General features: G+C 39.3%; 1 protein-coding gene across 1 annotated transcript in view; it reads right to left on the minus strand.

Annotated features, from left to right (window-relative positions):
* Positions 1 to 560: 560 nt before the first annotated feature.
* Positions 561 to 12,974, minus strand: part of wscd2 (WSC domain containing 2) — a 72,974-nt gene continuing 60,560 nt past the window's right edge. The window contains exon 9 of the mRNA XM_054772902.1: positions 561 to 4,088. Within this exon, the coding sequence (XP_054628877.1) occupies positions 3,736 to 4,088 (353 nt within the window). The 3' untranslated portion in view covers positions 561 to 3,735. The remainder of the gene's footprint in view (positions 4,089 to 12,974) is intronic.

Genomic DNA, 12,974 nt, shown 5'->3' on the forward strand with positions numbered 1-12,974 from the left:
CCTTCACCTTGCTTCGTAGCTGCAGCGTGTCGCCTGTCATTCGGCAGTCGCAGCAGAGCAGAGTGAAACAATGCTACCAGCGCCTACTAAAATAATGACAGAGTGAAAAAAGGAAAGAGAAAGGTGAGAGAAGAAAGGCAAATGAAAAGGGGGTCAATATGTGACCTGTTTTTTTTGTAGCCAAGGCAGACTGTGTGTTGTGGAAATTAACCTGTTAACCTGCTTAATGTCCACAATCAAATAAGCTAGCTGAGATGTGCTTTTAGCCTACATCTCACTCCCTTTTAACCAACATTTAATAAGCGCAGGTAAATGTTTAGCATGTATTATTAAATCACTTATCCCTCCCCCATTTACCAGATTTAACAACACATGAGTCAGCGGCAGCCGTGACTCCCCATAAGTAGATTTACCCCTCCCAGTCCGAGCGAAGAAGGTGAGCAACGTTGTGTGCAAGGACATGTCACTTAGTGTCATTGCAGGGAGTCTGGGGGAATTACCAACAAAGAAAAAATATTTTTGTGATGACAGAAATTCAAACAAATAATTTTGCCACATAATTATTCCATTTCAACTTTATTGTCTTGTTGGCAGATTTCAAAGGTAATGTACTCTATTAGTAACTTTTTCCTCTTGTCTTTCATAAATGTTAAAAACATTTTGGAATTTTACAATTAAAATTACAATGAGACCGTAAGAGATGCCCTTTAGCACATTTGTTATGTTCTCTTGCATCAAATAGTGAATCACATTCTACAGTATATGTCGATTTGCATGGACAACTCACTAGCAGTGAATATTACACTGGTTGTATTGACCAATAAGAAGCAAGACATTTACACATCTTCAGAGTTGGAGTTATGTAAAGCTCTGGTTGGGTTAGTTAAAGGGCTTCTTCGTATTTTTTGACATGAAGTTGAATGACATACCCATCACCGGTGTAGTGCATCAACACTGACTTACCCCCCACTTGGTCCCATGAGCCCAGTTTTGGTCGGATTTCGGTGATGAGGAACGTAGTACTGGAGTCACTTAAGTAAAGAGTTTGGCTTCTCAAAACAATATGCGTTCAAAAGGGTTATAATAGATTTTCATCACAAAAATGCCTCCTCGAAAAAAATCAGACCTCACAAATCGCTCGGCATTACTTTCCTCTTTCGTCATATCTCTGCACGCTGTCACCTGTCCATTGTTGTGTATGTGATGAAGATGGCTGCGACCCTCGCATATTCAACCTCTGTGTAACACATACGTAAACAAGATGGCTGTGATGCTCGCGGAGGACGCATCTTCATCACATACACAACAATGGACAGCCGATAGCTCTGCCCCACCTGCCTCCCCTGACCACACGTCACTGCAAACAGTTGTGTTAGCATCCTTAGCTTGCTAACAAAATGGCAACCGGAACCAAAAGTCAGTTACGTAGCCCGTCTATGATGTCATCAGCAGTTGACTCTCAAAAAAGTTAACACAAAACATGTTTCAATAGATTTACATGCATAAACCAATTCTAAATGCATATAAAGGATGAATCAAAGGAATAAATGAACATTTAAGCTTACTTTTACCAGCACTGAAGACGTGATTGTTCACGTGACTGTTCCTAAAGACATGATGTGGCAGTGAGACACCACAAGGACGGGTCCTTCCTGTTTTGTCAGGGGTTATTTCTTGAAGTCAATAGTGTTTCTTACTGTCTTTATCAAAATGGTGACACTTGTAACTTTATTTGGCGCCATTTTGGGTTATTGTGAGAAACACTATTGAATTAAAAACCAATGGCAAAACAGGAAGGTGGTCTCCGTGTTGATCTTGCTGCCACATCAAGTTTTCAAATATTCTTTTATCCCTCTCATTCATGATTTATTTATTTATTATTTTATTTATATCCATTTCTGCATTTTATGCATGCAAAACTGTAATTGTAAGTCTATAAAAATGTGTTTTGTGTCAACATTTTTGGCTTTCTGGAACGGATTAATTGGATTTACATTATTTAATATGGGAAAAATGTATCCGGTCGGACATTCGGGGCGAACGAATTAAGCACACGAACCAAGACTTCACTGTATTATTAAACCTAACCCAACATTATTAAACCTAACCTACCCAAATTGTGAAAGTTAGATTTAAAAATGCTCATTTCTTTATTTCTCACAAGCGGCAGCGCATCCACTGCCATCCTCTTTGAATGCCGCTGATTTACATAATCCATTTGATCATCAGACTATTTTATTGTTCTTGTCAGCCGCACTTCAAAACACGTCAGTTTGATGTAGTGTTGAAGAACACTGAACTGAAATATTCAAGGGGTTTGTCTGAAAACTCAGGCGAGACGGAAAGAAAAGAAGAAAAAAGGAGCACGACCTCTACTTTTAATCGCTTGTTGCAGTAAACACACCCCAGACGCTAAAGCGTCTGCAGGAATGACATAACCCCTGTGACATCATGCAGGCACTTTTCAATGACAACAAAGCTTGTTTTCGAGCTCCATAGGTGAAAAAGGTGACGTTCCCTTTTAAATGTTGTATTGCTTTCAAAGCCGCTCATCACGGTGGTGACATTTGCCTCATTATTAAAAATGGAGACAATTAACGCATTATCCAATGTACTAATTTATTGGGCTTCATCACAGTACATTCGTTCCATGGCGATACATTCAAATACGACACATTTGTGCCTGTTTGTCAATGACAACAAGAGCCAATGAAGTTTAAAGCGTCTGTCAAAAATAGAAACAGCGTCTACCATTTGTTTCTCGTAGTACAAATATTTGGATGTGCCAACACGCATTATAAAAATATAGAATATCCTGAAAATGGAAGTCAGTTATTGTCTCTTGGCTCTCAGCATTGTTATTTATTTATCTGTTTATTGATTTATTGTACATGCTTGTTTTGTTTGAAGCATGTGGCAGAGAGAGCACGTGTGAGACGTACTGATGTTATGAGTTGAATTTTTGCAGTTTTAAATTCACTGGTTTAACTATTGAGTTGCCCTTATCACAACAAAGCAATAAAAAAAAGTATTGAGTGTTATGAAAACTGAAGGAAAAAGAACTAATCTGACCTAAAGCACACAGAGAGGGATTCTTTAGAAATCTTTGGGCCAAGTGTTGCACTGTCAAGTGCTTTTTGGGTTTCGGCATTGAATCCAGTGTCAAGAGAACATCATTCACAAGCAGAGTGGACACGTGTGTGCTGCACACCAGAGATAAATAAATGCTCTCAGGATAAATCATCGTCTCTCTTTGACTCAGTGCCGAGAAACTGAGAACTTTATCATCAAAAAGAGAATTCCTGCTGCAAAGAGTAAGTTAAAAACACAGTATCATTATCAGGTAGTTATAGCCTGCATATTGCATGAATCCCTCTGATAAGTGGCTTTCTTTTCGAGAACTTCACCTAGAAATGTTTGGAGGAGGAGGAGCAGCAGAAAATGTTTCCATCTTATTTCTTCTTCTTGTTGTACAAAATAAGCTCAACATACCAAAGCGTATTAAATTGTTTTCACTGCGCTCACAGCTTGCTATCGTAGCCTCTTCATGTTAAGGCGTGTGCACATGCCGACACAGCACATGTGCACGGAAGAGGACAAGTGCTATTATGTTCTTGTCCAACACGTCAATTGCAAGAAAAGAAGAAAAAGTGTCTTCATGAAAAATAAAAACTAATAAAATACTATGACTAAGGAGGAATCTTTCCAAATGTGCTGCAGAAAGTATCACGTGTATCATCTTGGCATGTATTCATCTGGAACGCCAGACATGTTCCTCTTCTTCAAGGCAGCGTCAACCGTTCTAATTAGTTCATTGATGTTTGCTCGCATTTCAGGAGTGTATGGGTCATATTCCAGCTTGCGAAGCCCTGACCTCTTGAAGTTGCCATCCTTCTGGCCTTCCACGCAGAGCAGACGCTCCTCGGAAACCTTCAATCCCAGGAACTGGACCATACACTTCAGCTGGTAGAACAAGTCTCTCTTCAGGACCTCAAAGTGGACCACATGGACGTTCTTCCCATAATGGAGCCAATCCAAGGTGTGGGATGCCCACCACGGAGCGTAGTTCTTCACAAACTCGGGCCACTCTGCAAGAAAAAGAAGCAAACAGACATTGTATCTAATATACAATCGTATTGAAGACTTGAGAAGCCCAGCCAACAACGACCAACGATAACCTTCATCTGCCAAATGTTCAATTCTCCAAATACCTTCATTGTTCATAATTCATTATTTTACGTGAGAAATAATTAACACGGAGCAGGAAAGAAAGTGTGCAACTGGTACTTGAGGTACGTCAGGGAAATCACATCTCAGACTATGATTATGTATGGAAAGTGAATGCAAATAAAATACACCGTATTCGGATTTAATTCTCTCATCAAGGGATGGAAAATGAAATGTGCTTTTGAAGTAAGGAAATGTGCTTATAATGGTCCAATTTTAAGCCTCTTGTGTGATCTCTTTAAGTCAGGGAGCAGTCTGAAACAACATTTCGTTTACTTTTTTTCCTATTTTTGAAGTGTATTGTTGAACTGCATCAAGACACTAAAACCTGACATTCAAAAAACGGTGCTTTGCAAAGTGTCTGTTACTGGTGCAGGTTATACTATATGAGGGAAATATGAACAGTGAAAATATTAATTTGGTCCTTTCTTTGCAGCTATAACAGCTGGGAAGACCCTGTACAAGCTCTGTGACGTTTTGGGACATTGATCCTGGACAGCATTTGTGATGTTGGACCTGAGAGAGGGCCTCCTGCCTCACCATCTCTGTTCTAGTTCACGCCAAAGGTGAGCGTTGAAGGTTTGATGGGTTTGAGTCATCCACACCAGATTCATCCAAGCATGCCTTTAGGGACCTGGCTTTGTGCACCAAGACACGTTAAACATTAAAACATTAAAATAATTGGTCCAGTTGGGGGTGCAATGTTAGAATAAGACCGCAGTCATGATTCTATTTTAAATCATATACTGTACTCATTAATGCAAAGCACCACGGACGAGTAGTATAAGAATAAAAGAACTTAGACTTACAAGAATAAATTAAATCCATTATTACCTCCTTGGTGTCACCAAATTTATTCCTACTGGAACCTTGGTTAGCGTAGGCCCTGGTTATCGTATTTTTACATCAAAATTGTACACAAAAATGTTGCCTTGGTTCGTGTACATTTGCCACGGAGGTCTGAGACACTGCAGGTTTTCTTCTCACCCGGTCACGAAAGCAGGTGATTTTAATGATCAACACCAACTTCAATTTGAGGGAAGGAACTCATCAATTAAATCACCTGCTGGAAAAACTGGTTGGAGAGGAAACCTATAGCGTCTCGGCCCTCCGTGGTACACATGATAATATTACCGTCCACCAAATGGGAGAACAATCTAGGTATAGAGATGTTTGTTTTATCACTTTTGTTTTTGTTATTATAATTACTCTTCATTTTTTCCATCTATTTGGCTGCGGGGTCATGGCCCCTTCCGGTATTCCTCCTCTGCCCTGGGCTAGCCGCCAGTGACAGCCCCGCCAACTTGCACAGCCGACCACTCTTTTTAATGCACTACATATGCACAGGAATACAAAGGGGGAGAAGAAAAAAATATACATGAAAGAATAGTGTAAGCACAATACTTATTTTAATGCACAACATACCAATGCAGGGAGAAACATGGGAAAGGGGACAAACAAGAATTAAGATTGGAGTGGGCGGCGATGTGTGGCGGTTTGTCTGGCCTTGGCTGTGGGATGGGGGGGGGGGGGGGGGTGCTGGGGGTGCGTGGGTGCTGCCTGCTCACGGTGGGCTGGGCTCACCAGAAGGTGAATAGCAAATAAGTGCCTTCTCTCAATCGGTTGTCAGAAAACATAACATAACAATATTAATTATGTTTAGTCAATTATTTTTTAAATTTTGATGTTGTCCCATTTAATAAATTCAATTTTTATTCTACCTATTTTGTATTAAGTGACTTTTTCCCTTTTTTATTTTAATTGAATGACTTAGTTTAATTATACACACGTAGGTATGTATGTGTACATGTACATATGTGTCTATATCCATCCATCCATCCATCCATCCATCCATCTCTATGCCGCTTATCCTAGGGTCGCGGGTATGCTGGAGCCTATCCCAGCTGACTTCCGGCGAGAGGCGGGGTACACCCTGGACTGGTCGCCAGCCAATCGCAAGGCACATGTCCAATGAATACCTTTGAATGGTACAAAGGTAAGTGGTGAAGTGGTGAAGGTTAAAAAAAAGGTAAGGTTACCAAAAACTGAAAAAATAACATGTATTTCAGAATTATACAAAAAGGCCTGTTTCAGGGACCACAAAATGGGTCAACAATTTCAAGCTGTTCTGCAGAAATGGAGGCTGATCAAGCCTTGGTAGTTGGTGCAACTAATTCCTACAGGTGTTCCCAGTTCTGAAGTACGTACTACCTCCTCTGTCTGCATAAAAACAACGTTTGGAACACACCGTCGTACTATACCCTCGTGAACATCAGTTAAACAGCACTGTATGGCAGAAAGTCATTTGTTGCTGCCAAAATGGCAAGAAAAAGGGAATTAACAATGTAAGAGAAACAAGAGACTCCTCCAGAGAAATTGGAGGGTTGTAAAACTTTTGACCGGTAGTATATATATGTATGTATATACAATATACATATATATATACACATTATATGTATGTATATACAATATACATATATATATATATATATATATATACACAATATACATATATATATTATATATATATTTACAGTATATATATATATATATATTTTATATATATATATTTTTTCTTTTCTCTCTTTCTCAGTCCAATACAGCACAACTAAGTGACTACTATTATTCATTACTATCGTGTATAATATTGCGTACTAATAGTTTTTGCTAGTATACAGACCATTTCTCATTTAGTGACAAACCCCCCCAACACCGAACAACCCTCCCTTCCTCTTGTACAAACTTGTTACTTGTCCTATGTTTTATGCATTGTGTTGTACAACCCCCTCACGTATGTAAATAAGCACTTTATAAGTTCATCACTGCTGTAAATACACGCTCAATATTTGCAAAAATAAAAATACATAAATATCTATACATATATATTTTATATATATGTATATACAGTATACAGTATATTCAAAGAGGCTTTGGAAGCCTGTTGAGTCTGTGGTGACAGACACCATTAATATCACAGGGGACCTTATCGTAGTATCTATTGTAGTGTATGAAAAAAAAACACAGAGGAAGTGCATCTCTGTCGCAGCGTTTACATTTCTCCACAGCCTTAAAGAAAAACCTGAAAAAACCTAGTAAGCATAAGATAAGATAAAACCAAAAGAAATGCATTATGCTCTGCTCACTTGTGGATGCATTCTAAGTCAGGATCTGAATTGATTTTATTATTTGTGGACTTTTGACCTCTAATGCCATATAACTGTGCAAAGCATAAAAGTGTAAAATAACAGATAGCGCTTTATGAAGTCACGGTGACATTTCAAAGAAATGACACTTGACCCCAAGCTGACTCCAAGGGACCCCGGTAGAAGGCATCTGTGTCAGCAGCATCATCTGCAGAGGTGAGTTCATCAAATGATACATGCAGCTCCCCGTGCACGCTGTCATGCTAAGTCTCAAGCTCGCAGCTTCTCTCCCGTATCCAAAGTGGCAGCTGTCGAAAGGCCTTTCGCTTACTGATGTCATCGCATCATTTCCCCACCAACACAAGGGGGGAATGTTCATCGGAAATGGCAGACCAAATGTGCTGATGTTTTCACAAAGAGATATAACTGCTGGGTAGGCAACTCACCAGCCCCTGGAAAATCGATTTTTTCAGAGAGAAGATTCGCGGACCAGACAAAACCAGTTGCCATAGTTACAAAGACATACCTAAATTGATGTACTAGGGGAAGGGGAATATGCATGAAATATATAAAGGACTGCGAGGGGAATATCATCTGGCCTCATGGGGTTACTGAATCCATAAGTCTCTCTTCTTCTATCATGCAGAGAAACAAAGACTTCATACTGAAGCTCCATTTAGTCGTCAAGTTAACACAATTAAAAAGAGACTTGATTCAATTAAAAGGTTCCACAATGTTGAACAAACTTATTAATGAGAAACAAAATACCAATTTCACACAAACACTCGCTTTGGATAGAGAAATATAAAGCCAACTGAGGCAATAACTTAAAAATAATTTAAGTAATAACTTTGCAGTTTTATTGTAAGCTGGACTCTGGACCTGGTCTTCCCTGTTTTCACCATAATTTGCTGTTTTGGTTTCATATTTTGTAGTTTCATTTCTTGTTTTGCTCCGTATGTGTCGCCTGTACTTTCTGTTCAGACCACTTTCAGCACACCTGAGTTTGTCGCATTTAGCATGTTATTTAGTTCAGCTGTGTCCTCCTGCTCGTTGCCAATCAATGTCTTCTCATGTTTTCGCATTTGCTGGACGTTTTGTAGCTATGACCTGACTTCAGTTTACATTCTGTCTGCATTGTGGTAAGCAGTAGTCTGACTTCCCTAGACAGCTTTGTGTGTTAGTCATACTTTTCTGACTTGAACCAGTTTGCTTCTTGGAAGCTACCCCTTTCCCCTTCAATAAAGGACTACGGTTGTCACTAGTTACATCGCGGCCTCACTTTTTCAAAATTTTATTAATAAACGATTGCTGTTTCATGGTAGAATACGGCTATTAGTAAAATGGCGAAATGAACTAAATAAATCAGGGGTCGGGAACCTTTTTGGCTAAGAGAGCCATGAAAGCCATATATTTAAAATGTATTTCCGTGACAGCCATATATTTTTTAACACTAAATCCAACTACATTCATGCATTTTTAAGCAAGACAATTTTTGAATATAATAAGTCTCTCAATGTATTCTTTTTAATAACGTTATTATCCTGAAGCTAACTATAATAATAGTTTACTGTATATACATACACTAATAATATAATAATAATAAAATAATAACATACTTCTTACCATTCATGCGACTTATGGCGCTGCATGGTTTTGCATGACACTCCTTATCTTTCTTTCTGTTCGCCATCTTCTTCGTCAAAAGGGTTTGCTTTGCAGAATTAGCTAGTTGGCTATTTCATTAAAGGACGAAAGTTTACTTCTTGAAATCTTAACGACCCGGGTAGGCTACTGCATTATCCAATATTAATCAAGTTTTGGTGTCTGACATGGAAAATATCGAAAGGACAGCTGGCATTGGCTCTGGCCACCCGCATTGCGGTAGAAAATGGATGGGTGGATTAAAATGCATGAGAATGTGAACATTATTTTTAATACTGTGAGCCAGATGCAGTCATCGAAAGAGCCACATCTGGCTCACGAGCCATAGGTTCCCTAATTCTAAAATAAATGGACTAAAATACAAATACAAGGCAGATAGTATTGTTTTTGTAGACAATTGTGAATGTACTATTCTACATTGGCCAGTAGATGTCAGTAGTTGTTCAGTGAGACATGCACCAGACGTGATCGCCAGAACAGGCATTTATTGCAGGCTTAAATTATTTCACAACAAGCACAGTAATGTTGAGGCCATAACCCACGACAAGCTAAAACTTCATATCAAATCAGACACCACTTCCTGTTCTTGTACTTTTACTGTGACACACAGGAGCAGGAGTTTTATTTACGTCTTAAATGGCTTGTTTACTCTTATTATGTCTACTATGTTGACTAATACGAGTGTAAAGCCGCCATTACAATACATCGATGAGACAATAGCCAGGAAGTACAGAAAGTGTAGGAAGTACGCTGTCCAAAAAAACCCAACAAACATAGTGCGAGTCCGTTATCTTATTTATGTCTTATTTTCTGTGATTATATCTACTATATTGGGTAATAAAATTCAAAGGTGACTATTATTTCATCTAATAATGTGAATGAATTCTGTGATGCTCTAATAATGTTAAAAAACGTATTTAGAAGATCGTAAACAAGTTTTCTATGCCATGACTACAAAAATATTCCGTTTATTAATACTGAACCTACCTCGTGGAAATTCACTTACCGCGGTCGATTCTGTAACCAATTAACCGAGATAAACGAGGTGTGACTGTATCTTTTTTCCACTTGCCACAGTGGCTCCACATCATGAGCAACACCCTAGCTTAGCGCATCGTGACACCTTCGTAAATGTACTTGCATTAGTTATAAGAGGTCTACAAATACGAGTGTTAACAAGATTGTGGTGTTCTGCACATAATGGGGCACACCTATTTTGACTAAGACCCTCTAAAAAACCTCCAACAACATTTTATCGCTTGATTTTTTATTTTTTGCTGTGACGATGCAGTAACATTACCGGAACTTCTGTCATAGCTGCATTGATTTCACCAAGCCCATAGATAGGAACTAATGCTACTTCCGTCAACAATAGCAGCATAGAAAGCTTGTCTGTTTGCAACTACTAATCATGGCAGACTTTGTGGGTCGCCGACTACTTTTGGACAAATGAGGTAGAAGATCCTTATCTTTTTGAGACTGAGTATACGGAGGATGAGCTACAGCACATGTGTCAAACTCGTGCCCTGGAGGGCCGAGACGCTGCAGGTTTTCTCTCCAACCAGTTTCTTCAGCAGGTGATTTCATTGATGAGCTCCTTCCCTCAAACTGAAGGTGTTGATCATTAAAATCACCTGCTTTAGTGACCGGCTGGAAAGAAAACCTGCAGTGTCTCGGCCCTCCATGGCACGAGTTTGACACCCCTGAGCTACAGGTTTTAGAAGGTGAGTGGGCAAGAAGAGAGAGTGAAGCGTCGGGGGCTGAGAGAATCAAGACCGACATGACTTGGTGGTGTAAATGTGGAGCTTGTCAGGCCATGCCAACAGAAATTGAGTGTTTCTCCTGTACTGATTGGCATACAGTGTTACCATCAATGTATTAGCAGCCACAAATCGTGATACGAATCGAATCGTTATTAAAACGAATCGTTATTGTGACCAAAATGATCACGGTTATCATTATCACGGTATTGTTGTGCTCAAAATTTTTAAGAAGTATTGATACACACACTGAAGTCAAAGTTTTATTTGCTAAAAACAAAATACATTTTTAAAAAGCACACACAATATACTTTCCTTGGCCAAGCCCAACATTGTAAACTGTGAATGTGTGCCCTCTTCTGAATTCTTGCCATTTTCAGGGCACAAAAGTTGAAGTCACAAGGTTTGAGTGCATTTTCTGGGATTTCCGAGCATACCGCAGGGTTTCCCCTAGGATTTTTTGAAGCTGTGGTGGTGGGCTGCATTGGGAGAGCGGACTGCTGCCGCTGCGTCGTCCCGCTATTTCGTCTGCAATTTTTTTTCTAATGACAAAGAGCAATTTTTAAAAACTTATGTATTTATTGACTCATTTAACTTTTTTTTAACAGCTAGGAGAACATGAACCTAGAACATTGCAAAACTGTTAATTTAAAGGCAAAGTTGCTGAGAGCACTGCCAACATTTAAATTGCAGTTTTTTGACAAAGCGCGTCTCCAATCAGTGTGCTCGTTTGTCATTAAATACAGGTGTCATGTTTGAATAGAACACTTAAATATTCTTTGGTGAACTACTCAACATCAGCTGGCGAGCTACCTGTTGAAGACCCCTGTGATAGCGTCACTGTCTAAGGCTGTACACACGACGTGATTCTGTTGCACAACTTCCATACACAACTACTGTTTTTAAAACCAGCCATAAGTATTATAAATGATGACAACATGATGACATTTCTAAGTGACACTTTAAAAAAGTAAATTGTGATGATGATCGTAGCTCGTAGCTTGCCCGACAAAAACGAGCTAGCTAGATGGCGCCGTAAACAGTCAGAAAGTCAGAAAGTGCAATGATATTGAAACATGAGCGATCACACACGCTGGCATAGAAAGGCTTAGCATGTGACAAGCTGTCAATTGACTACACATTTTACGAGCTATTGTTCATTCTCCCGATAATAAAAAACAAAGTGAAAGTCAACACAAGACGTGTCGCGTATCTGGTCACATATTCCAAGTGCCAGCAAGGCAAACAGGCGATTGCGGTGCATGCTTATCAAAATAAAGAACAGTGAAACATTTTTATGATATTTGAAATCGATTTCAAACTAATTGTGGTCAACATGTGTGTAAGTAATAATATATATATGTATCTAAATACTGTAGCATATATATCCATTCATACAATATATTACTTGAAATTCTTTTCAAGTAAAACAAAAATCCCTCACTTTTAAGGTGTGGCGGCTTTTATCTTGTAGCGGAAACCCTGTGCCTCAATGCAACAAATTGTACTTCCGCATGAAGAGTTACAAAGTGAGTGAAAAGAATATCAACTTCACGTTTGTATTCGTATTTCTCTTTATTTAGAACACACATACACTCATAAAAAATACGTTGTTGTGATGTTCGGAGTGTCCGTGAATGCATCTCAAGTGTTGTTCCCAGGACGAGCTGACCACAGATGTGTTTGTGAGTTGGAGATACATATACGGTGTTGGAATTGCACTGCTGTTGATGTGTTCGGGTCAGAATAACGTTATAAAAGAGCATTAGACTCTGTGTGGGGACGCTATTGTTCCTCTGTCTGTCATCATAACTGAGAGGCGTGGCTTGCCATAATGCGTATGTGTTAATTACGCTAAAAAAATGTAACCTAATGATTCAAAAATATTTGTTACCGGCGTTAACGCGCTGTTTTTGACAGCCCTAAAAAAAAAACATAACAGCTCACAGCGGTTGACAAACACATCTAATTATTATGATTGTGTGCACAAGTTTAGACCAATGCACACGCATTCTCTAATTGAGTTTGGCACTGGCGCCCGAGGAAGGAGCGGGTTGTACTCGGTGACACGACTCATCATGCCATCAAGCAGCGTGACAAAGGCCCTGTTTCATTTCTCATTTCTCAAAACAGATGGCGTCACTGCAGCCTTCCCCGCACGAATAATTTACCCTGATAT

Source organism: Dunckerocampus dactyliophorus, chromosome 4, assembly GCF_027744805.1.
Source record: "Dunckerocampus dactyliophorus isolate RoL2022-P2 chromosome 4, RoL_Ddac_1.1, whole genome shotgun sequence".
Classification (NCBI taxonomy): Eukaryota; Metazoa; Chordata; class Actinopteri; order Syngnathiformes; family Syngnathidae; genus Dunckerocampus; species Dunckerocampus dactyliophorus.